The sequence below is a fragment of the Alosa sapidissima genome, chromosome 13 (genome assembly GCF_018492685.1).
Source record: "Alosa sapidissima isolate fAloSap1 chromosome 13, fAloSap1.pri, whole genome shotgun sequence".
NCBI classification, from domain to species: Eukaryota; Metazoa; Chordata; class Actinopteri; order Clupeiformes; family Clupeidae; genus Alosa; species Alosa sapidissima.
In genome coordinates, this window is record NC_055969.1 from 15,109,207 (window position 1) to 15,131,963 (window position 22,757).

General features: G+C 40.8%; 1 protein-coding gene and 1 long non-coding RNA gene across 6 annotated transcripts in view; one reads left to right on the forward strand and one right to left on the reverse strand.

Annotated features, from left to right (window-relative positions):
• Positions 1-30: 30 nt before the first annotated feature.
• traf2b (Tnf receptor-associated factor 2b) overlaps positions 31-22,757 on the reverse strand; it is a 23,672-nt gene continuing 945 nt past the window's right edge. For 2 of the 5 annotated variants that reach the window (XM_042059708.1, XM_042059709.1), the window contains exons 2-11: positions 19,408-19,621; positions 16,280-16,358; positions 15,972-16,070; positions 8,970-9,131; positions 8,349-8,423; positions 7,812-7,886; positions 5,776-6,261; positions 3,712-3,889; positions 3,317-3,465; positions 31-2,674 (exon numbers count right to left, since the gene is read on the reverse strand). In XM_042059708.1, the coding sequence (XP_041915642.1) occupies positions 2,453-2,674; positions 3,317-3,465; positions 3,712-3,889; positions 5,776-6,261; positions 7,812-7,886; positions 8,349-8,423; positions 8,970-9,131; positions 15,972-16,070; positions 16,280-16,358; positions 19,408-19,621 (1,739 nt within the window). In that variant the 3' untranslated portion in view covers positions 31-2,452. Of the gene's footprint in view, positions 2,675-3,316; positions 3,466-3,711; positions 3,890-5,775; positions 6,262-7,811; positions 7,887-8,348; positions 8,424-8,969; positions 9,132-15,971; positions 16,071-16,279; positions 16,359-19,162; positions 19,230-19,407; positions 19,622-22,757 lie in introns of all 5 variants that reach the window. The other 3 variants (XM_042059712.1, XM_042059710.1, XM_042059711.1) reach the window with 3 other exon arrangements.
• Positions 19,685-22,757, forward strand: part of LOC121680403 — a 17,928-nt gene continuing 14,855 nt past the window's right edge. Inside the window, exon 1 of the long non-coding RNA XR_006021685.1 lies at positions 19,685-19,842. This is a non-coding gene — a long non-coding RNA (uncharacterized LOC121680403). The remainder of the gene's footprint in view (positions 19,843-22,757) is intronic.

The following is a 22,757-nucleotide window of genomic DNA, read 5'->3' on the forward strand; positions in this document are numbered from 1 at the left end:
ACACAAAAACAATATTCTGGACCATAAACCTAGAGTTGTGAGTTGTTTATTTCAAATCTTCATTGATACATGCAGGTGTAAATCATGTATGATGTTATACACTTCTCATCTTTAGATGTTCACAAATTCTGAGCTGGTCTGGGTTCATTCATGGTGGGAGTGTGCCGTTAGATTCTGCCGTCTTCTCTCCTTCCTGTCTCCTGTATCTGGTGTTCTCATGCATTGCATATTTGATATTGTCGATTATTGATATTGCACATATAATATCCAGTGTTTTATAACTGACATGCTATGGTTAGTCCCGCCCCTCACCCGAGGCCTGTCCGGTATGGTTAAACCTGCTAGGACGCAAGGTTGGATAAATTCTGCCATCATTGCTCCTTCCTGTCTCCTGTATCTGGTGTTCCCATGCATTGCATATTTGATATTATTGATATTGATTCTGTTGATATCTCCATTTCTCCAAGTAGCCTTTTTTACTGGAGTCGTGAGGAGTGCACATATAATATCCAGTGTTTTATAACCGACATGCTGTGGTTAGTCCTGCCCCTGACCCAAGGCCTGGCCGGTATGGTTAAACCTGCTAGGGGACGCCTACCCGGTGTAGCCCTCAGAGTCCACAAGGCACTCAAGCCTCTCCACCTCGCCAAGGTCACAGCATATAGAGTTCAACAGTCCCACCCACCGCTAATTCCGGAAGTAAGACTTCAATACAATTTCTCCTGTTGAGCTCTATAGAGAGGTGGCATATTCCACACCACATGCACGACTGCAAGCTCAGGTACATGCAGATGGAAATAAACATCCCCAACAACTAAGTTTTAGATGCAATACAATAGCATAGTGAACATTTTCAAAGGCTGTGAAAATGTGTCACATCTAGAATACATCATAAAATCATGAAAACTCACTCATACATACGTGTTTTCAGGTTTTTCACATACTGTAGTTTTCTGTGCCTATCACTGTGCCATCCCATGCACTGCTACCCTCTATGGTGAGTATAACCCAGAACTAGGGCTACAATACAAAAATATCCGACTTTTATAAAATTGTAATGTTGGCCCCAGCCGTGGCGCAACTGGCTGGGGCACCGTACGCCGGCGACCCGGGTTCGATTCCCGCCCCGTGTTCTTTTCCGGATCCCACCCCGACTCTCTCTCCCACTTACTTCCTGTCATTCTCTACTATCCTGTCAATTAAAGGCATAAAAGGGCAAAAAAATATACTTAAAAAAAAAATTGTAATGTCAGACAGACATCAATAATACATAGTATATTATTACTAAAGACATGCAGTACAATACACCGTAGATTAGCCTAGTTTAATTACATTGTATAAGTACAAATGCATGATATATCAGAAATGTATATTACCTTCTAGCAATTACTGTGATAAAAATCAAGTGAAGCAAAAATTATGTGTTATTATGCAACAAATAATTCTCTTATTTGCCCCTTGATACTGTGCTTTGCATGGGTACATCATAAACCAAATACGGTATCATTGTGTAGCAATCACATGATTATGTTATTAACGATAGAAAGAGGAATAGATAAAAGAATAAAATGCATAACAAACAAAGTACATAAAATGAAGCTGTTTTAAATGAAGTTACCACCCCCCCCCCCCCCCCTCCAAAAAAACTCAAAATGCTGTTCACACAGTCACACAGTAAACAGTGACATAAGCCCTCAGAAAGTACAGCCCCAGTATGATTAATAAAATTCCCATTATGGATTGATTCAGTGAGTAGTATCAAATGGTCACATGGTGGTTGCTATGCTATAAAAGCTTGTGACCACTCATGGGAACCACTGGCTACTCTTATGAAACAGCCCAAGCATCACTGGTTCATCAATATAGTTCAATAAATCAAACATTTTTATTCCATTTGATATAATATTATAATGTATATTTGATTATATAGGCAGCAAGTAAGTACTGAGCTACCATATACTGTAATAATATAGTATAATAATAATAATAATAATAATAATAATAATAATTATGTGGATGCACCAATCTGTGCAGATTGATACAGGGCAGCAGACAGCATATCCTGTTGTTTTGTATGCTTTGTTATAGTATTCAAAATCAGTATTCATTTTTGTCGCTTCCATAGCAGATATAATGGGGGTGAAAGCTAATTCACTTAGCTAAGAATCTTGGTGGTGATCATTTGGTCTGCACAGAAATGATTACATCATGGCTTTGTATAGCAATATTTTTTTTCACCCATTCTAGTTTTGATTGGCAGCAGCTTCGCTGCATTCAACACTATTTAATGATCTTACATAAGATGTATGTATAAACATATACACATATGTATACACAAATCCATATAAATAAGACTCATATGTATAATAATAATAATAATAATAATAATAATAATAATATTATATAGATATATTACATATTAAATGCCATAATATATGATGCAATTGTGTCTCTAAAGACCTGTTAGGTCTACTATGGCTTTGATGAAGATGGTGTCATCTTTCACATACGAGTTCTTGGCCGAGGCCAGCTTGGCCAGTGGGCAGAAGAGGGGACAGCCGCTGGCAATGTTCATCTCACTGATGGGCCGCTGGAAGGACGTGGAGCTGGTGTCTGGTCGGAAGGCGTCAATGATGTGCTCCCTGTTGTTCTGGTCCAGGAGCATGAGGGTCACCTGGCGGAGGAGGAGAGGACGAGAAGGAAGAGCAGATGGTCAGTTGAACATCAGTGAGTGGGTAGGGCATCACAATAGTTATTTTAATTTTAGTAACAATTTTAATAAATACAATTAGCTAATCACAAAGGCTGCAATTAATCGTGCAACTTACAAATCTATCTTGTAACATATGACTTTTATAGTCATGTCAGACAGTGAAGGTCACCTAACAGAAGTGCTGTGCTTCTTATGCACTAGGCATGCACACTAATCAGAAGTGGGCCTACTTAAAGTGAAATTTGGAATATTGAACTGAACCTTGACTTTGGTTTGATAAAATGATATTGCAAATCAAATTACAATCATAATATTTGTCAAGTAAGGGGCATTTCCAGAGGGCTGATCCATTTTCATTTTCATTCCAGCAGACTGAAAAAACCCTACAATGCACCCATATATGCACATGTATTATATGTTGTGTTGGTAACACAAAATACTTTATTTACATAGCAAGTAAATAATGTATGATCTGTGATGGGTTTAAGGTATCATCGCGTAGTTTGTTTTTAAAGAGGAAAATCTTGTTTGTATTTTGGGTGTACTGCAGGAATATACATGCAACACAACATGACCAGTGACACAATGTAGACTTAGACAAACCTTCTGACTGAACGGCCACTTGAGGAGGGCATCGTACTTGCCACGCATCACCACGAAGAACAGAGACAGGTGTGTTCCTCTACCTGTGCCGTCTCCATTCAGGTAGAGCCTTAGGCACATCTTATAGCCGTACTTACTGGAGTAGAATGCTGCACAACAAGAGAAGAAGAAGAAGATGAAAGGAAGACCACCATGGCAACAGAAATATGGAGTCTTCTGTCATTTTATTACATTAATTTGTAATGCCTCTCTTGGGCAAAAGAAAGACAAGCAAAAGAAAAGCAAAAGAAAAACAAACTCACAATTTCCATATGTTGCACAGTTGCATATGTATTAATGTATTTGCATTATGTTAAGTTGTATTTGCATTAAAGTATGTGAAACTGTTGCCTCACCTGGAGAAAACAGTGCTGGAGATCGTCCTGCAAGAGCATCTTGTCTGCGATGGCTGAAGTCTGCAATCTTCCAGACGAACACACCGTCAAACGTGCAGTACTGCAGTTCGCGAAGAGTCTGTTCCGTTTCTGACAACTTCAGGTCCCTCATGGTCAGCTGACGTTCCAGCTGACGAACCTGCACCAAAACACACACACACACACACACACACACACACACACACACACACACAGGACCACCCCAAAGCACCACAAGACACGGAGTGTATTCAAGAGTGCACACCCACACCCACGCACACACACAAACAAAGCAAAAATTTTGAGTTAATCAATTGTTCAATGTAGATATCCCTCCATTCCCACCATCTATAACCTGGGCGAACCCAGACGACCCTTTGGCAAATTTGAATTTGCTGTGCAGGTCCGTGTGGCAAAGAGGCCATTCACTTCCGTTTCCAATGTTCCTAAAACTCAGGCACCAATCACAACTGTTGAAGCTGGCTTAACATGATGACATCGAAGCAGTTTTTGAAAAATGCTGGTTTGTTATTCATTGCTTTGCATATGTCATCTCCTTCATTGCTCTGATTGGTTTTAGGTCTATCCAATTGCGTGCAGAGACATTTTGATCAGCCTCCGGTAGTGACGCCCCTTGAAAATGGAAGGTGAATGAACCTTGTCCAGACCCAATCTCAGTTTCAATTGGGATAAGGTCTGGTGCTTTCCAGGATACACCATCAATCCATCGTTCAGTTTAAAATATAATCACATGTGTGCACGTTGGTCCGAACAATCTTCTCTACGTATTGGCAAATGGAGGCAAAACCACTCTTATGAAGGACAAGATCTGTCTGTTAAGTCACCAATGGAGTGAAGTGGATGTATGAAGCACAAAGGAGCAGTGGGCCTTTAGAGGCACTCCTCCTATGGATGTCAAATCACTAAACCTGTGCATCAATGAAGGAAAATGACTTTAAAGCATGTGTGAAAAACTTCAGATTTTATTTCAAAAGCAGGGGATACACTGTTAGTGACGAGGCTGAATGGTTCAAAAATGGCTCAAACTTCATGACCAAAGATGTCACAAGGTGAACACAGGTGTGTTGGTACTGCACAGTTGCATAGTGAGCCTTGCTCTCTGTGTCCATGGTAAGCCTACGACAATTCATTTCAGCTGAATCAGCTGAAGTTAAGAAAAAATGTCCATATCTCAGTTGACACTGAATAAAACGGCATGAGTATGTTGTTGATTCGTTCACTATGTCTAAACTACGTTTGTCAGACTGCAGTGTATCCCCAGCATTCAATCGCAAGAAATCCTTTCGCTTTTTCCATACTCATGGAAGGAAAAAAAACTCTTCCTCCTTCTCCTCCTCCTCATCCTCCTCATGTCCCACCTCTTTGTTCTTCAGCCACGGTGTTTCATGCCAACGTCGTCATCTCACCAGCAAAACGAGAGGATACGAGATGCACTTCGAGATGGAAAGAGCATACTGTCACATCTCTTAACTCAAATATGCACATTCTTCTACCCTTACAATAAAGAAACTAAATTTGAATAGCAGAGATGTGTTTGAGGGAAAAATAAAGGGAACTGCATAAACAAGTAAGTCAAGTTTCTATAAGCAGCACAGTGCAACAATTTGCCTTTTTGTTGAGCTATGCTCTTATCAGCCAAACTAGTTTTAGCATGGGCTTCAAATTTATTTTCAATGGTATATGGACATGTGAAGCCATCCAGGACATGCACTATGCATTTTCACACCACAAAAATGAAAGAAAACCTTTCACAGCATGACATTGCTGACTACATTGCCGGGAGACACAGTTAGCATGTTAACAATCTATAAGGTTCTGGGTGGCATTTGCAAGCCTTTTATGAAGCTAGATCACTAGTTTTAGACCAAAAGTTACATAGTGCTGCTTTAAACATTATAATGTCTGCAGTTATCATTCAGGACCTCACTGTAACAACTGCAAGCATAGAGATCCCTAATCGACTGACATGGCATGGTATGAACCACCCCCAACCCATCCACACAAATGCATAGACAGTGACTCTACCTTGTTGTGAAGGGAGTCAATCTTTTCTTGGTCGAGTCGATGCTGGCGTGCATGGGCCTCTTGCGTCAGCGACGTTCTCTCCAGCTCTCGGTTCAGCACGCACACAATATTCTCCAGTGCGGTCACCTTCAGCTCAAGCCCCACTGTGCTCTTCCCTCCTCTCCCCAACCCTCCACTGGCCACCGACGTCCCTTCGTCTGCACCCTGGTAAAGACCCAGGCCGTTGCTACTCCTCCGTCCTTCTCGTCCACTGAGCCCGTTGCTGCAAGAGGCCTTTCCGCCGGCGATGGCGGCTGCTGCGCCTCCGACGGCCCCTTCCTCAGGCGCGCGGTACAGGCCCAGCCCACCGCAGTCCTCCTGGTACTCACCGACGCCATCACTCTGCACACTGTTCAACGACGTCAGGGCAGTCAGAGTGGTCAGGACTAGCCGCAAGTGATCCATTATGAAGGACTGCTCGTGGTCATGCTGCTTCCCATTGTCAATCTGTGGGAACCAAAGCCAGTTGAATGGGATATCAGACATGAGTATGTAAGGTTTGGATATACGCTATCCACAAATAGGCATAAAGAATTTAAGTGTTTAAGTGTTTAAGTCTTAATATTGATAATTTTCATGATGCACTATGCATGTTTCCTCTTTCACTCAACAAATTAAAATATTATGTAAGTAAGTAAGTAATCAATTAAAGTCATTGTTTAATTAGATTTCAAAACTGGTTGCAAAAAGTGCAACATATAGAAAACACCAGTTGAATACATGCATAGGGTGTATTCAACTGGTGCATCATGTTAGCGCAACCATGATGCACAAGAGGGCACTGCTGCAAAAGCAACCTTAAGCGAATCTGAAAATGAAACTAGACACTCATTTCAGTCCAGAACAGTGAAGAGTGAGGATCGTCACGAGGTACGTAGTCACTGTTGTACAATCAGCTAACCACTAACTAACCAGCTAACTGTGGTAAATGTTAAGGCTGATTAAAATGTTCTGCATGCTTTGAATACTTTTTTACTACACATGGCTTCAACCTTGTTTGCGTACTAGTTTAGCCTCCAGTGCTATTTGAACTTTCCATGTAATAACAGCAACGTCTCAGTACATTATAATTTTCTTACCACGCGGTAAGACAAATTACCAATAGGAAAACTACCAGACCAAAGTTACAGAACAAAATACTGGGATCAAAGTGACTCACAATTCCCAGTTTTTAAAGTTTATACACTTGCTTCACGCTTGTGGCAATGACTCACAAAGTACAGAAGCTCTATCGGCAATTCATGGGAGATTAATTGTTAGCTTATCATTAAAAGGGCTCTGCTAAGGCAGCTACAGAGAATCGCTATGCGTGAAATTGAGACCAAAGAGAGAATCGGTTAAGTCACATTTCGAGTCTCAACCGGTCCAAGTATTTCACAAAGTACAAGTCAGAACAAGGGCATGAGGGACACGGTATGTTTCCTTAACAAATAGAACATCAAGGTCTTATTCGTAATCTCGACAACACAAAATATTGTATGAAGGGTTTTACACCATAACCGGCTGAATTCCTTTTTTGGAATGATATCTCATTCATTCATCACATTAGAGAGTAAGAAAAGAAAAGTACAGACTATAGAAAATAAATAACAGACTATAGACTAACTTTGCTCTTGAAACAGACAACCTTGCAAAAATAGTATCAGTGGGGGGAATTTAGCGGTAAATTTGTGTTCGAAGAAACGGAACTAGAACCCGAAAACAGAACACTCTGTTCTACAATAGGATCTTTTGACATAACACACAGCTGTGGGGGAAGAAGGGGAAGCACAGATGTTCTAAATAACATTGAAACTGCCTTTGGCCACACTCATGCATAGTGCTCATGCATAAACGCTGGGACTTCCCTGTAATGGCTTACAGCCCATTGCATGTCTAACATAGATTAACAGACAACCACAGCTAAGAGTGAATCATCTTTAACAGATAGATAGGGCAGTCATTGTTAGTTGAGGACAATAGGGTTAGGTTAAAAAGTAGACCCTTTATTTACGCACCACTGCTTGGCAGCCAACTTTGTTGAACTGGCATGCTGTCTTGCTCTTGGCACACGTTTTAATATGTTCTGGAAACTGTAGAGAAAAGAAAAGAGAATGTAAGGAATGTAGGTTTCACTATGACAGACATGGACAGTGAGGGAAAGTGAAAATATCTTTAGGGGCTTGATAAAGCTAAGCCCAGAGGGAATTATATCCATTCCAATAAGTGCAGCTATCCATCAAGTGTGTCATTGTGAAAACAGAAGAGAAACTCAGTTAGAGTACTCTATTTACACAGTAACAAGTATAAGCCAATGCTATTCATGGATATTGTTTTAGAAGGGAGAGGGTTTGTTAATAGTTAACTAACACACAAACCTACAGGGATCGGTTATCTAGCGTCTTCCTCCCTCCTTTATTTGCACAAAACAAATATGTGCATGCAAATACACACACCCAATGAAGCACTGCTCTGTACACCCACATCTTTCACACACACGCACACACACGTCAGCAAGGCCACATAAATGGTTGGTGAAGGCCAACACAACTGACCTTTTCTCGTGGGATTTTTTTCTTTCCGCAGTCTTTGCACTGCATGGGGTACTTTATACAGATCTCATCATGAGCCTGTGGGCGAAACATGAGAATCACAAGATGAGAATCAGGTCTAACAAGATGTTTCACCATATTTCACTTACACCACATTCTGATTCATATCATTCCCAGAACCCCTTAGAGGCTAACTGACATGAAACCGACAAATGCCTGACAGATCTGCCCAAACTAGCTCAGAGTGATCTATGAAGTTCCATCCATGTAAACTTCAAACTTGGAAATTCAGTTGGCTGCCCAAGCTAGCCTTGCCCAGTTAGCTACCCAGCAAAAGTAATGCCGTGAGTTTGTTGACTTCAATAGAAATTCAGTTGGCCAAATACTTCCTGTTCCAGGGAAACATACTGATCTGCAATGTTGGTATTCCGCACCATACAGGATGAGTACTCACTCACTTCCTTCAATATCTCTAAGGTCATGTCCATATAAATGCCCCACCCCACACCCTGGATTGACTGATTTATTTATTTGTCAAAAAAAGAGAGGCTGTGTCAGTGCTGTGTGTATGTGTGTGTGTGTGTGTGTGTGTGTGTGTGGGGGGGGGGGGGGGGGGGTAGTTACCTTTATGTCTTTAAAGTTGAAGGAAACTTTGCAGTATTTGCAGTTGAGGGTTCTGGCCTCACACTCTCTCTCGTTGTGTCGGTCTTTCTCGCTGCGTAGGATGCATTGCTGGCATGCTTCACAAGTGATCCGCTCATAGTCACACTGGCCTTCATGCTGGCCCTGGAGACAAATATGCCAAAAATGTGTGATTTCACATGCATGCCATTTTGAAAAGGTAATTTCATGTGCACAAAATCATCGGATTTCACATAGTTTTTTGTTTGTGGATTTTCCCTTAATTCTTCTTCAGTTTTAACCACAAACTGTCCTGTTGTTGGCAGTTTCTTTGCAAGCACAGCAGTACTGGTCATAAATTACTTCTGCTTTCGGAGGTTAGGTAGAGTGGTCTGATAGCTTTTGTACTGTACCAGAGTTGAGTAGTGAATGAGTGCAAAGTCAGTATAGTGTGAGTTCAGAGTTGGGAAATGTTTGAGAGTGCTGAGGAGTGAATGTGTGCAAAGTCAGTATAGTGTGAGTTCAGAGTTCGGATGGCCTGGGGATAAAAACTTCTCCTGAGTCTCTCAGTTCTCAGACTCTCTCTACAGGTTGCCCGCTGATCATTAGTGGGGTGTAACTGTAGTTCTGCTGCTGCCTTCTGTAATCCACTACCATTTCCTTGGTTTTATTGATATTCAGTGTCAAGCTGTTAGATTGACACCACTGTGCCACCTCATCAACCTGATCCAAGTAGAACTGTTCATTGTTGTTACTAATCAGGCCCAAGATCACTGTGTCATCTGCGAACTTGATGATGGAGGTATGACTACTGTTGGCTTTGCAGTCATGTGTGTAGATGTTGTACAGCAGTGGACTCAAAACACAGCCTTGGGGAGCACCAGCGCTGATGGTTAATGAGTCAGATGTCAGACCCCCCACTCTAACCACTTGTGAACGGTTGGTGAGGAAGTCAAATATCCAGTGACACAGGGTGGTGTTCAGTCCTAAGGCCTTCATCTTTGTGACCAAGGTGAGAGGTACTATCGTGTTGAATGCTGAACTAAAGTCAATGAACAGCATCCTCACATAATTCCCATTCCCCTCCTCCAGGTGAGTTAAGGTGGTGTGCATGAGGTTTGAGATGGCATCCTCTGTAGACCTGTTGGCTCTGTAAGCAAATTGGAGGGGGTCGAAGGAGGCAGGGAGGGATGAGCAGATAATGTTTTTCACAAGCTTCTCAAAACACTTCATCACTGTAGACGTCAGGGCTACTGGGCGGTAGTCATTCAGACATGATGGACTTTTGTTTTTCGGTACTGGAACAATAACAGACTGCTTGAGGCAAGTAGGAACTGTCTCTTGAGCCAATGATGTGTTAAAGATATAAGTGAACACAGGAGCTAACTGAGCAGCGCAGGATTTCAAAACCCTGTTAGAAATTCCATCCGGTCCAGTAGCTTTTCTACAATTTACCCTCCTAAAGGCATTGCTCACATCGACCTCAGAGACACAGAAAGGTGCATCCTCATTTGCTTCACATGCTGCAGCTAGTCCAATATAGTCTGTGTTTTTCATGTCAAAGCGAGCATAAAAAGCATTAAGTTCATCAGGGAGGGCTTTACTCACATTCATCATAGAATTCATCATGAAGGAATGTTTTTAGCAATCTGCATACAACTGCATATGACTCTTCGATGAACAAACTTAATTGCAGTCTCTTTGTGCAACCCAATTCTTTTTTTATGCAATGTGCGTTTCACAATCACATGGTTGTGTAAAAGGTTCAGGATTACAGCAATGGAGGTCATTCATGAACTTTGTTTGCTATGTCCTTTAGTTTACAAGCAGAGGTAGGATGGTTCTCATCATAATGAATTCCTGGTTTCTGCTGGATGATTTGAAAGACCTGAGTATCTGGCTCTATTAAAAGGTACTTCTCACAAACCTAGTTTTTTGTGGTCTACAGAAAAGCACGACTATCCCCTTTAATTGTTATGATGGTGTAGTAAGGCTGCACACTGAAGCAGGGAGTTTCCAAGGGATCACAGAGGGATATGATACTAGGAAGATGGAGGGATATGTCCTTCCTTTTTGAATGCATTATGGTGAATGTTCTTCTAATCTTGTTCACGTGATGAATTTTGTATCTTCGGTGTCTAAATGGTGAGATTTTAACACACATGCTCTTCTCTACACCAAGTTGTCTATTCTCTGAATAACTAGGCAGGGAGGCGAAAGCAGACAAGCTTGTTTTTAAACAGAAAGCAGACAAGCCTGTTTTTAGCAGTTCTCTGAACCATGGCATTTATAGAGCACACAATAGGTTTCGTGACAACTTGTCGTTATATAAATGTCGTGTAGTTATTCACCTAGCACTCCTTTGTTTAACATTTGACTAGAAATGACAATACATTTGAATTATGTGGCATGAGGCATGGTCGGTGAATTTGAAGACAATTTTAGCAGTAAGGTTTTTCCCCTCGGATAGCAAGGGTTAATGCAGCTACCATACAACATTTTAAGTGGTTATTACAAAACCGAGGGAAGGCCTTTATCCCCCTCAAAGTATAGTTTTAGTGCCGGTTATGAGTTACCGGAATGAAAGAGCTAACTGCAGCTGCTTCAGCTGCTATGTAATTGTCTATTAAAATGTAAACTATGCAGTTTCAGGTATTTTTGGTGACTCTAGAGCTGTCCCTAGAGTCGCGATATATTTATATTTTACTTTGCCGTTGTAAATAGCCTACTTCTCATGGCTTGTTCCCCCTGTACACAATGGAAATCCTATTGTTGTGGAGGCAAAGGATTAACAACAGGCAAAAACTATCTCCAAAGAGCTATATCTACTGACAAGGTAATGTTTCACGATTATCGCGAAATGTCTTCGGGTCGGCATTTCTTTAAGTTGCATGGCTTGTTCTCTCGTTAGCAACTCACTTCGGCTATGCTAGGTGAACGATTCCCCTATTACAAGTTTGTTTACCATCAAATTGGCTTCGTAGAGTTTATATTGAGGTAAAAAATCTTGCACAGTGTACCTTTAAACTAAGGGCAAGAATTATGAGTATGGTGCTTATTAGTTGGTTGACAGTGAACTGCCCTGGCCTAGTTGTAGTTTTCTTCACACACATAGATCACACAAGGAACTGGTCAGGGCTGTAGTGAAGGCTAAATGCAAGTAGACACAGTTTATCCACCTCTAAAAATTCAGAAATAGAGTTTATCCACCTCTTTTTAGAATTTATCCACCTCTCAAAAGAGTTTATTCACCAATTGAAACTTTTAACATTCAAAAATCAACCTGTATTATCCACATTCACAATATGTACACTTATCAACACTCTCGGAACCATTTTATACAACTGGTATTGTTATAAACATTGGACAATAACCTCCATCATCAAACATGTTCTGAATGCCTTTTTTAAAAATCCAATACCGCATGGCGGATATTTAAAATACAATGCATTTCAATGCAGTGAATGCGCTACCTGTACTAAAACAACCTTGTATTGAATTGATGAATGAGCAAATGACTTATGGTTACTGCTTTTGTACTGTACCAGAGAGTTGAGACTTTGTTCTCTTGACCGTGAAAACATAGGGTTTAAAAACTTTGCATGGTCTGTCAGTTTCTTCCACTAAAGAATGTGAAATCAATCTTGCATGAAGGAATGTTTTTAGCAATCTGCATACAACTGCATATGACTCTTCGATGAACAAACTTAATTGCAGTCTCTTTGTGCAACCCAATTCTTTTTTTATGCAATGTGCGTTTCACAATCACATGGTTGTGTAAAAGGTTCAGGAATACAGCAACGGATGTAATTCAAGAACTTTGTTTGCTATGTCCTTTAGTCTAAAAGTAGCCTGATATACTAAACCTATCAATGACTACAGCTATAATATAACCCTTGAGCTTCACTGCTTTGATAAAATTCAAACTGAGCCACTGTATGGCTTTATGTTTCCTTCCTTGAGCTTGGGAGTTTCCATTTGCTTATCGGGGTATAGTTAAGTGGGCAGGGAATGTTCTAGATCAGAATGTCTGGCGCCAAGTTTTTTAATGACTAGGCAGTATGACTACGTTTTAATGGTTACAGAGAACAATGTCAAACAACCGCACTGTTGAAAATGTACACAGTTTGAACCTTTTTAAGTGTGCACACTAGAAACAGCATGAGGCCCTGGTTGGTTGAATCCTGCTGAGAATGGCAGTTAAAAGATTGCATGATCAGCCGGTCGGACCAACCTGACCTTGCAGTATACCGTTTTTGCTTTCAGAGTGGAAGTATTCTCTTTAGTTTACATTTTTTTTGCCTCTGGTTAGAGGAAGGATACAGAAAGCCATTTCCTGTTTTTGCATGCATTGCTTCTGCTCACAGCCCACTGAAACAGCAGAATTCTCTGAGCAAATTCAAACCATAACAACTCTGTCTACTTCCTTGCTCTCTCTCTCTCTCTCTCTCTCTCTCTCTCTCTCTCTCTCTCTCTGTGTGTGTCTGTGTTTCGGCGGACTTTTAGGGGATTTCCAAACCCAACGACTCAACTGTGTAATTTGATCTTTCACTTTCAATCCTCCTCTTCTTCCCCTCCCCCTTCCTCCCTCTTCATTCCATTTGCCTCTCCCAACACACTCTAATGTGGGCTGATTGACTCATGCACTTTTATGATTAAACACTCGGTCTCACACCACAGGCCTACTTTACACAGGAAATAACAGGGAGGTTTTGTATGGTGTGTGGCATGCAACTGAATGCTTCACTGTGAAACATAAATGACTGTATATAGCACGTATGGTCTGCCCACTCCCCGTAGCTACATGAGCAATGCACAAAAATCACAAACCACATTCCAGAAAACCAGCATCCACGTAACCAATCAACTGCTTGCCTCACCCCTAGACATTTTGAGGCACAAAAAAAGTCACACTTGGCGGGAAATATTTCAGTTGTAGTGGGTGATAGATGGGGTGGTGAACACACACAGCTTGTAACATAGCTTTACAAGCAGTAGCAGGACTTTTGGCAGGACATTCTGAAGCCGGTCTTTTACACCTCTGCTCTCTTAAAGTATAGATAATAGAATAGCCTAGCTCCGTATCTCACGGTTCCAGCAGCTTGACAAACTAGCTGCAGCCAAATTAGCAATGTTCAAAAGACTGTCTTTTCCTGCCACCTTTAGGAATGGACCTAGGCTAATATAATTTGTGTTTATTTGATTTTATTTTGTATTTATCCTTTATTAAACCAGAGTAGTCACATTGAGACAGAAGTCTCTTTTTCAAGTGAGCCCTAACCAAAAAAGGCAGCACCTATGCACAATGAACAAATTTCAATCGTTCAATCGTATACTTGTCATCAAATCAAGAAGGATAAATGGATACTTTATGATCTGACCTCTTACATGTTCTAAGAAAACAGAAGTGTCTATGATTCAACTGTATTCTGTAATCTGAGATGGAAATTTCTACATGCTAACATTTTCACATCTGTTCTCGTAACGCCTCTGGCTCTGCTTAACTGCAGGCTTGGTTGTTAACAACTAACATTTCGTGTGAGTGCATGCACATGACTGAAACTGGTAGGAAGGTCACAGTCAGTATTCATAAAGCAATAAGGTTAAAAGTTACATACTCAAAGTCAAAACTGTCTAGCTTATCTATACATTAAAGTGGAACTATGCAACTTTTTTGGCTTAAATTACCTTAATTGATCAGCTTCGGAGTCATTGGAATGGTTATTTGACTTATTTCGGGTTGAATGACGGCTGTCTCGCGTCCCCCTAGCGCCTCTGATCGGAAAAACCGCACATGCAAGTTTTGTGCCACCGGGCCGGTGGCACTGACAAACAAAAAGTCTTCAACCTCGCGATCATGAAAAGGCAGACTGACCGACTGAGTAGTATTGGAAAATACAGTATACACGCTAAAGCTGTAGGGGAAGCTCTGCAGAGAAATTTGCAAGCGTAAAACGAGCAAAAATGAAAAGCGAAAACGAAACCGGTGAAGAAATCGACAATCCTGCATAGTTTCCCTTTAATATAGCAGAGGTGTAAAAGTGCGGCTTCAGAATGTCCTGCCAAAAATCTCCTGCCTCCTTCGGACGTTTGGTTCTAGAGTGCTAATAGCTAAGTGCTATCTGCTACAGGATTCGGAAGTGGACTTTTTCCATGACACTTGTTTTGTGGAAAAAAAGGTTTTATTCGTGATTTAACGGAAAAGTACTACACTACCTAAAATACGAACATGTAAAAGCCGGTAAAAGCAGAGCCTTTGATTGGTAGCGATCGCTGTGGCCATGGAAAGGTTTATGCCACTGTTACCGCACCTGTCATCTCGTTACTCGCTGGAATCAAGATGGATACCAAGGCTGTCAAAACTGATGTGTGGCCGTCCGATAAAAACTGTTTTTTTTTTATTTACTAAATGGAAATGGTAAGAAGTTCTTAGAAGGAATCTTCTTGTGTGAGATTCAAATCTTAGCATGTTAAACTATTGTTAGGCTGCAATGCAAATGTTCGTAATGTGTAAGTTTGAAAAAGCTCATAGGATGAGAAGATCCATCACAACCTGCATTGTGTTGAACCCGCACGGTTCAGCCCTGCACACGCCCGGACTCGAACCCGCGAAACAGCAGCCACTCAGATCGGGAGTCGAGCATGCGGTCATTCGAGCTAAAAGCCCAGGCTACTAGCTTTCATGCCAGCAGCACTCAGGCGTCAGGAGTGAGGTTTACCAACGTTCCACCCGCACAGCTAAGCTAGCTGGCATCCGTTACATTTAGCTCAGTTAGCTCATTTTGAACAACTTTCCAGCAGTTCTAAAGATCAGGTGATCCAAAGCTGTGATCATGCTTAACATGCATTATGTGCTTAAGGAAGTTGGACAAAAAATCCCAAGGGTGTGAGGCTGGCCAATATGACAACTGAACACAAACGCTCATCTGATACAAAGGGACACCATTGCAATCTCTGGATACACACAAATCATGACAAAGCATTGTATGTGAGAAAGATCTTCACCTCAAACTCTTTCATGGTCCCAGCCCATGTGCAGTCTTCATTTGGGCACTTTGCTGGAAGACCATCAATCTCTCGGCGCGCCGCATTGTCTGGAAACGCCTGCAAACAAAGGAATGGTGTTATTATCTTTAAGGTATGATTACAGTAAATAAAACATATCTGTGTTCTGAGTCTAAGAAACTGTACAGCAGAAAATCCCCCACCCCCACATAGGATTTTGTGCTGAGGGGTAGAGAAATCTCATTATCGGAGACATCTACCATCTACAGCAAGATGTTCTTGCTGTCACGGCTAAAATAAAAACTTACTTCTTTTCCATTCAGCATGGACTGAGACTCTTCAAATATACCCTCCACACGACATGCTTCACAGGGTTTAGGGCCGGAGCTGCATAAAAACATATAGTCATGTATGGTGTCTGTGTTTTAAAGCCTTCCAGTTAGGAGCAGCAAAGACGGACAACCAAATTAATGCAAACTACATTTCTCTTGGCCAGATATATTATGCTTGAACTAGTCAACTAACAATTTTTAGGTGTGATTTAATGGAAAAATAAGCTTTGTAAAAAAAACTAATGATAATATGGCCCATTAATTTGAAGACATCAGTTTGCAAATGAACACATGCCACAAAAGCCCAAACGACAAAAAACAGCCAAAAATAATTCCACAATTTTGCAACACAGAAGGAAAAGTACTACAATTTGCAGTACAGAAATTCCAAGAGTTGAAATAGTTGTAATGAGGAAGCTTCACTGAAATATAGAGGAAATGTGTCAACATGACAACAAACACCGCATTTACAACCCCACAAAAATAGAATGATGTTCAGTGGTATGGTACACCTGCGTGCTAGAATGGTGCATACCTCTGCCAAGCTGTTTGGATCTTTAAAAGGTACACTATGCAAGATTTTCATCTTTACAAAGCCAATTTGATGGTAATGAACTTGCAATAGGCGAATCATTCACCAGCATAGCTATACCGCATCGATGTAACGAATCACTACTGAGAAAACCAGCCATGCAACTTCAGGAACGGCTGCCCGAAAAAATCGTGAAACATTACCTTGTCAGTATATAGCTCTGTGTTTTTGCCTGTTGTTAATCCTTCGCCTCCACAACAAAAGCATTTTCATTGTGTACAGGGGGGATAAGTCACGAGAAGTTTGCTATTTACAACAGCAGAGTAAAATATAAATATATTACGACTCTAGGAGGGAGCTCTACAGTCACCAAAAATACCTAAACCTGCATAGTGTACCTTTAACAGATCCTCCACCAAGGAGGTAATGTTTTCACATCTGTCCATTTTTGGTAGGTTTGTTAGCAAGACTATGCAAAGCCTACAGTCCCAATTCTTAAGAAACTTGGCCCAAAGAAGAACCCTTTACATTTTAGAAAAGTACATTTGTACATGTACTCCAGGAATCGTGTATATGGCAATGTTGGTGAAAGTAAAAGTCTCAGTAAGCCTGCGAGTCTGAATCAGTTCAAAATATAACAGGTTCTTCCTTCACCCATGCTTCAGTGAGCTGTGTGGATGCTGTCGTTTGTCACCATCGAACTGTTATGCATACGTAATAGGCATCATGAGATTAACTCATGGGCTCAGCAATACTCATTATCATTCAACATTTACAGCTGCATTCACAGGGCCAACTCTTTGCTCTTTGATACAAACAGGGCTTAGTCCACATCTGAAGAATGCAGAAATAGTTGTGGTTTTCCTTAGACCACAAGGAAGACAGACCATTCAAGCTTTTATCAGATTAGCAACTATCCAAACGCCAGTGTCACAGACTGCAAAACCACCGGTATATGAGTCATTCTGCACCAGCAAGCTAAGGGTTGTGCAAAAACACTCCTGATACAACGATTTGAAGAAAATAAATAAAGGGTCTACCACTGGGAACCAACACAAGGTGGCACATGGTCATAAGGGATTTTTCTGAGAAGCCTTGTCCCTCAACCAGATCTTATCAGACAGTTTCTATCTCCCATACCAGTTCTCCTATTCCTAGGAGATCAGAGACTACAGCATTGGTGAAGGCTATAGTGTGATATGCCATCCCCTGGAACTCACTACTTGGGCACAGTCAGCAGGAAAGTCCGATGGCAGATTGACCAGCCGGTACGGTACCGAAATCTTCCTACCTCACATTTTCACTTGGGCTTCAGCACAACACTTTTTATGAATCTCTGAATGGTTGAGCCAGAAAAAACAAAAAAAAAATTAACCACTATCAGTTTTGACGGATTGAAACGATAATCGTATTCTCATTGAATGCATAATTTGTATTGCATTTTGGACATCTATTATGGCACTTACACATTTGATCCAGCTGGTGGTGCTATATGCAATTTCACATTTTCTGGGGGTGTTTGAAAGGTTCTGTATGCCTTTTAAAAAGCTAGGTCACTAGTTTTGGAATCCGTAGTACTGCTTTAACACTGGTAGTGCTGCTTTAACACTGATATGATCATTTCTTAGCACCTAAAGTCCTAAAATGCCCTCGACCAAAAGCTACCTGGACCTCGGAAAACATGGCTACAACCAAAAAACCAAAATCGTGAGCTAGAATACGAATATGTGGACACGAAACACCACCTTCTGAAGCTGCCCTGTCTTTTGTCATTCCCAGTAAGTATACAAGTCCAAATGTACTCATCAACTGATCCTTCCAGAAAGACTTAAAAACAATTTTACACAACAATTTCTCTATTTTTTGTATTTCTATGCAACAGAACTTCCTCATACTTTAAATACACCCTGGGTCTTGATAATTGAGCGTGAAGGGCAGGTGAGGGGTTCAACCTTACATTTCACATCTGCCAAGATTTCCATCTCACTTCTGATACAGTGCAGGATTTAAATAATGCACTATATACTTTATTAACAAAGCAAAACAATTATCTAGTGTTTCAAAGCAAGGTCTTGCTCGGTTATAGGGTAATACCCTTGAACCAGTCCATGATAGCTTACTTGTTACAATTAGGAAAATGTTTGCGTGGTTATAGGGTAACTACACTTGAACCAGTCCATTGACTGAAGTAAGTTGCATACAGAGTTAATAGCTTGTTACAATTAGGAAAATTCTTTAAGGATAAAACTAAGAAAAAGTTGATTAGGTCACCCATCTATTTAGCTAAATGGAAATGTAAGTGTGCAACTGTGGCGTAGCACACTCACCAGAGAAATATATCCTGGCGAGTATCCTACTGAGGAGGAGGTCAAAAGACGAAGCCGTCACATAGTGCTGCATCAAAGTAAGTGAAAGGGTGGTAGTGAAGTGACTGAGCAACAAATGAAGCCAGCTACATGAACAGGATCAGTGGAGCAACTTCCAGCAAGCCCAGTGATTGTAGGACAACTCAGGTAGTTAGAAGGAAAGGAAAGGGTTGCAGACTGAGGAGTTGGGCAACATCCTTGGGTACCTGGTGAGCTGATTGAAGCAAAATACACAGTAACGATGGCCGCATTGTGCTTGAACTGGCTTTCTTAGGATGTTGTTACAATGCTGGCACTGGTACTTTTTCTCCATGTGTCCAGTGAGAACGGACCGACTGATCCCCGGCAACGAGGAGTCCAGCGAGGAGGGCAAAGAACTCCGTGCCATCATCATCCATGCATCCAGTGCTACAGAGGACCCTGCAAATGAAACAGACAAACAGAATGTGTTACTTATGTACTTGTGTGGGGGGGAGGGGGGAGATATTGTAAATATTGAAAATATTGTAAACAATGTAGCCTAATTGGCTAGCTCATCACAGTCAAGGGGGTAAGCGAACATTCGGAAACCGTCACTTTAACAGCGAGTAACTTTACATCTGAAGCGTTGTAAACCTTTAAAGGGACACCAGGCAACGTAAGTCGGTATATGGTTAAATGACTCATTACAGGGCGAATGAAGACTCTCTCGCCCGCCCCTACTGCCTGTAGGAAGAATATCCCGCTTGCAAGTTCGGTGTATCGTACCTTCAGTCTCACAAAGTCTCAGACATCGCGAAAAGCAGGATCAGTTTACATCCTACATCCCCAGCACAGAGGCAGGCTAACAAAATGCTAGCGATTCTTGCAAACCTGTGTATAATGGCAGAGTCGGCGAAGAAGCAGCGAAAACCCTTGACGGAAGATGCAAAGAAAAGAGCTTCAGACCGAGCGAGGGCTCGCACACGTATCGACACATACAGACGCTAGGGGGAGCTTCGTAGAGAAGAAACATCAGGCTTGCCTGGTTTCCCTCTAATTGAACTATTTCTATTTCCTGAGAAATTCAAGATTGTGTGATTGGCGTCATAACCTTGTACACAGTAAAATTGTAAGAGTTGAATTAACTCTTAGAGTGTTGATTTTAACTCTGCCACAGATAACATTATGGTCCCAGTCCACAGAGTGTCATTTCAACACTGCTCCCAGAGTAACATTTTCAGAGTTACATTAACTCCCTAGAGAGTAAAATATTTGCTCTGTTTAACACTATAGTACGTTAATGAAAATTAACTCTAGGGGCAAAACAACTCTTTGCAGTGTAAATTTCATATTACTCTTAATAGTGCACGGGGCAAGGAGAGGCAGTGTAAGGTAGGCCTTTGTCTTTGGTAAAGTTGCACATAATGTTAGCTCTACAATGAAAGAGCTATGAAGTTATTATTTCTTTATTTATGTTTGGACAACATAGTTGCATCAACCGGTTGTAATCTTCACATGTGTGTATCGATTTTTATGTGTTTTCGATTCACGGTGTATCGTTACATCCCTACTAATCTCTTTTAGACAAACAATGCGTCTTTTCTCCCCATGAATATTATGCAATCTCTACATAAAAATGCCTTTGGTATAGGCTACCTGTTGGGTGTTTCACCTACTGTAGTGAATGAGCATCCTACTTCACCTAACCTTTACAAACTGATATAATAATGTAAAAAAGTACATGAAGTAAGTTGTAGCCTAAATAATAAGTAAATAACAAGTAAGTTATAAAGGTAAAAAAAACAATGCATTCAGCATTCATGCTGTATACATTTACACATTATTCCAATTGCAGTTTTTAATATATTTACAGGCGCTGCAGATACATTTACACTTATATTTGTTCATTTGGCAGATGCTTTTATCCAAAGTGACTTACAGCAATAGAATAACATATAAGATAGTGCAGAGGAGACCTAGCTAGGAATTACCACTGTATCTGTCAATACTAGTACTAGAGGATAGGAGTGTCTACATTATAAGTATACTAGTCAAAGTGTGGTAGGAGGAGGAAGTGGTAGAAGGAGGAGGTAGGTGGATGGGGCCAGGGTAGGCTTCTGTGTCAACCAATGCTACTTATATTATGCTTAAGTTTGTGTGCTAATGTTCCAGACAGCATTTTTCAAGGCTGTGGTGAGTGTCAATCGGCAATTTGCACATATTACTGTGAGTGACACTGTATCATCCAAAAAAAAAACCCCCTGCTATTGTAACAAAAAGGTCCAGCAGAGGTTTGTAATAATACAAATGTAGTGAAGTGCTGAAGTCTGAGGTAGAGAAAGCATTATTGCTACATTACTATCCCTCAGGAACAAAGGCTAATTACTTTAGTTTTGCCTAAATTATTACAAATTACAAAACCAATTGAACTTTACATATATTAAGTTACAAAACCAATTGAACTTTACATATATTAAGTTACAAAACCAATTGAACTTTACATATATTAAGTTACAAAACCAATTGAACTTTACATATATTAAGTTACAAAACCAATTGAACTTTACATATATTAAGTTATTTTGGTGTTTCTCCATCATGGAATACCAGTTGGAGCAAACTTGATTAGCCTCTAAAGAATGATAAATTATAATAGGTAGCCAATAGGCTGTTTATCCCATGTTTCCTGAGGTTCTTTTTAAATGGTTTTTACAGGTTTAGCTTAATACACTATGTGACTTGCAACAATCTGCACTCAATTTACAATCCATTCAGAAGTAATGGACCAAATTGCATTCAAGTTTAAGAAGAGAACAAATATGTGCACACATTGTTTAAGGAGAGCAACATTTCACTCACACAAAGCCTCAGGTCTCAGTATCTACTGCCAGAGATAAAAATGCTATGTTGAACACCCTAGGGTTGATCAGATATATTCTTAAAGGAACACACCAACATTTTGGGAAATTAGCTTATTTACCATCTCACCGAGTTAGATAAGTTAAGTTAGATAAGATGATAATACATCTCATAACATGTAGGTCTAAATGGGAAAATGTTGGGGAGTTCTTTTTGCAAGTTTGGGTGCTATAGGCTAGTTGAAACTGCCCACCTCAATTAACTAGCCTATGCTAAGATATGCGGTGGGTGCTTCAGACTTGCTGTATGTACAGAGTTACCAGAGATTGTTAAGGCAGCAAGATACTTCGTTGTAGTTCATGTCTATGGGCGCGAAATGGGGATCGAATCCTGTCTGCATAAAGAAGCGTGTCGATGACGTATTGATGAGCGTACGTTGCAACCGGCCAACAGCAGCGGCATAAATAACCGGTGCACACCTGATATAAAGTTGATTTTCTCCAGACTGGAATGCTCAAAAATGCTAAAAATGTACCTGAAATGTTCAAAAGGGTTTGAGGATCATGAAAACGTGCCCAAAATTCACATTCTTAACTCTATAGAACCAAGACCTTAGCATATGTGGTAAAATTCTGAGCTACTGTATGCCCATAGACTTCAATGGAGCAGTCGCTGCCTCTGCTCTGCATAAAGGGGAATTGGCTCCTGATGAAATATCTTGCTCTGCCTTAACAAT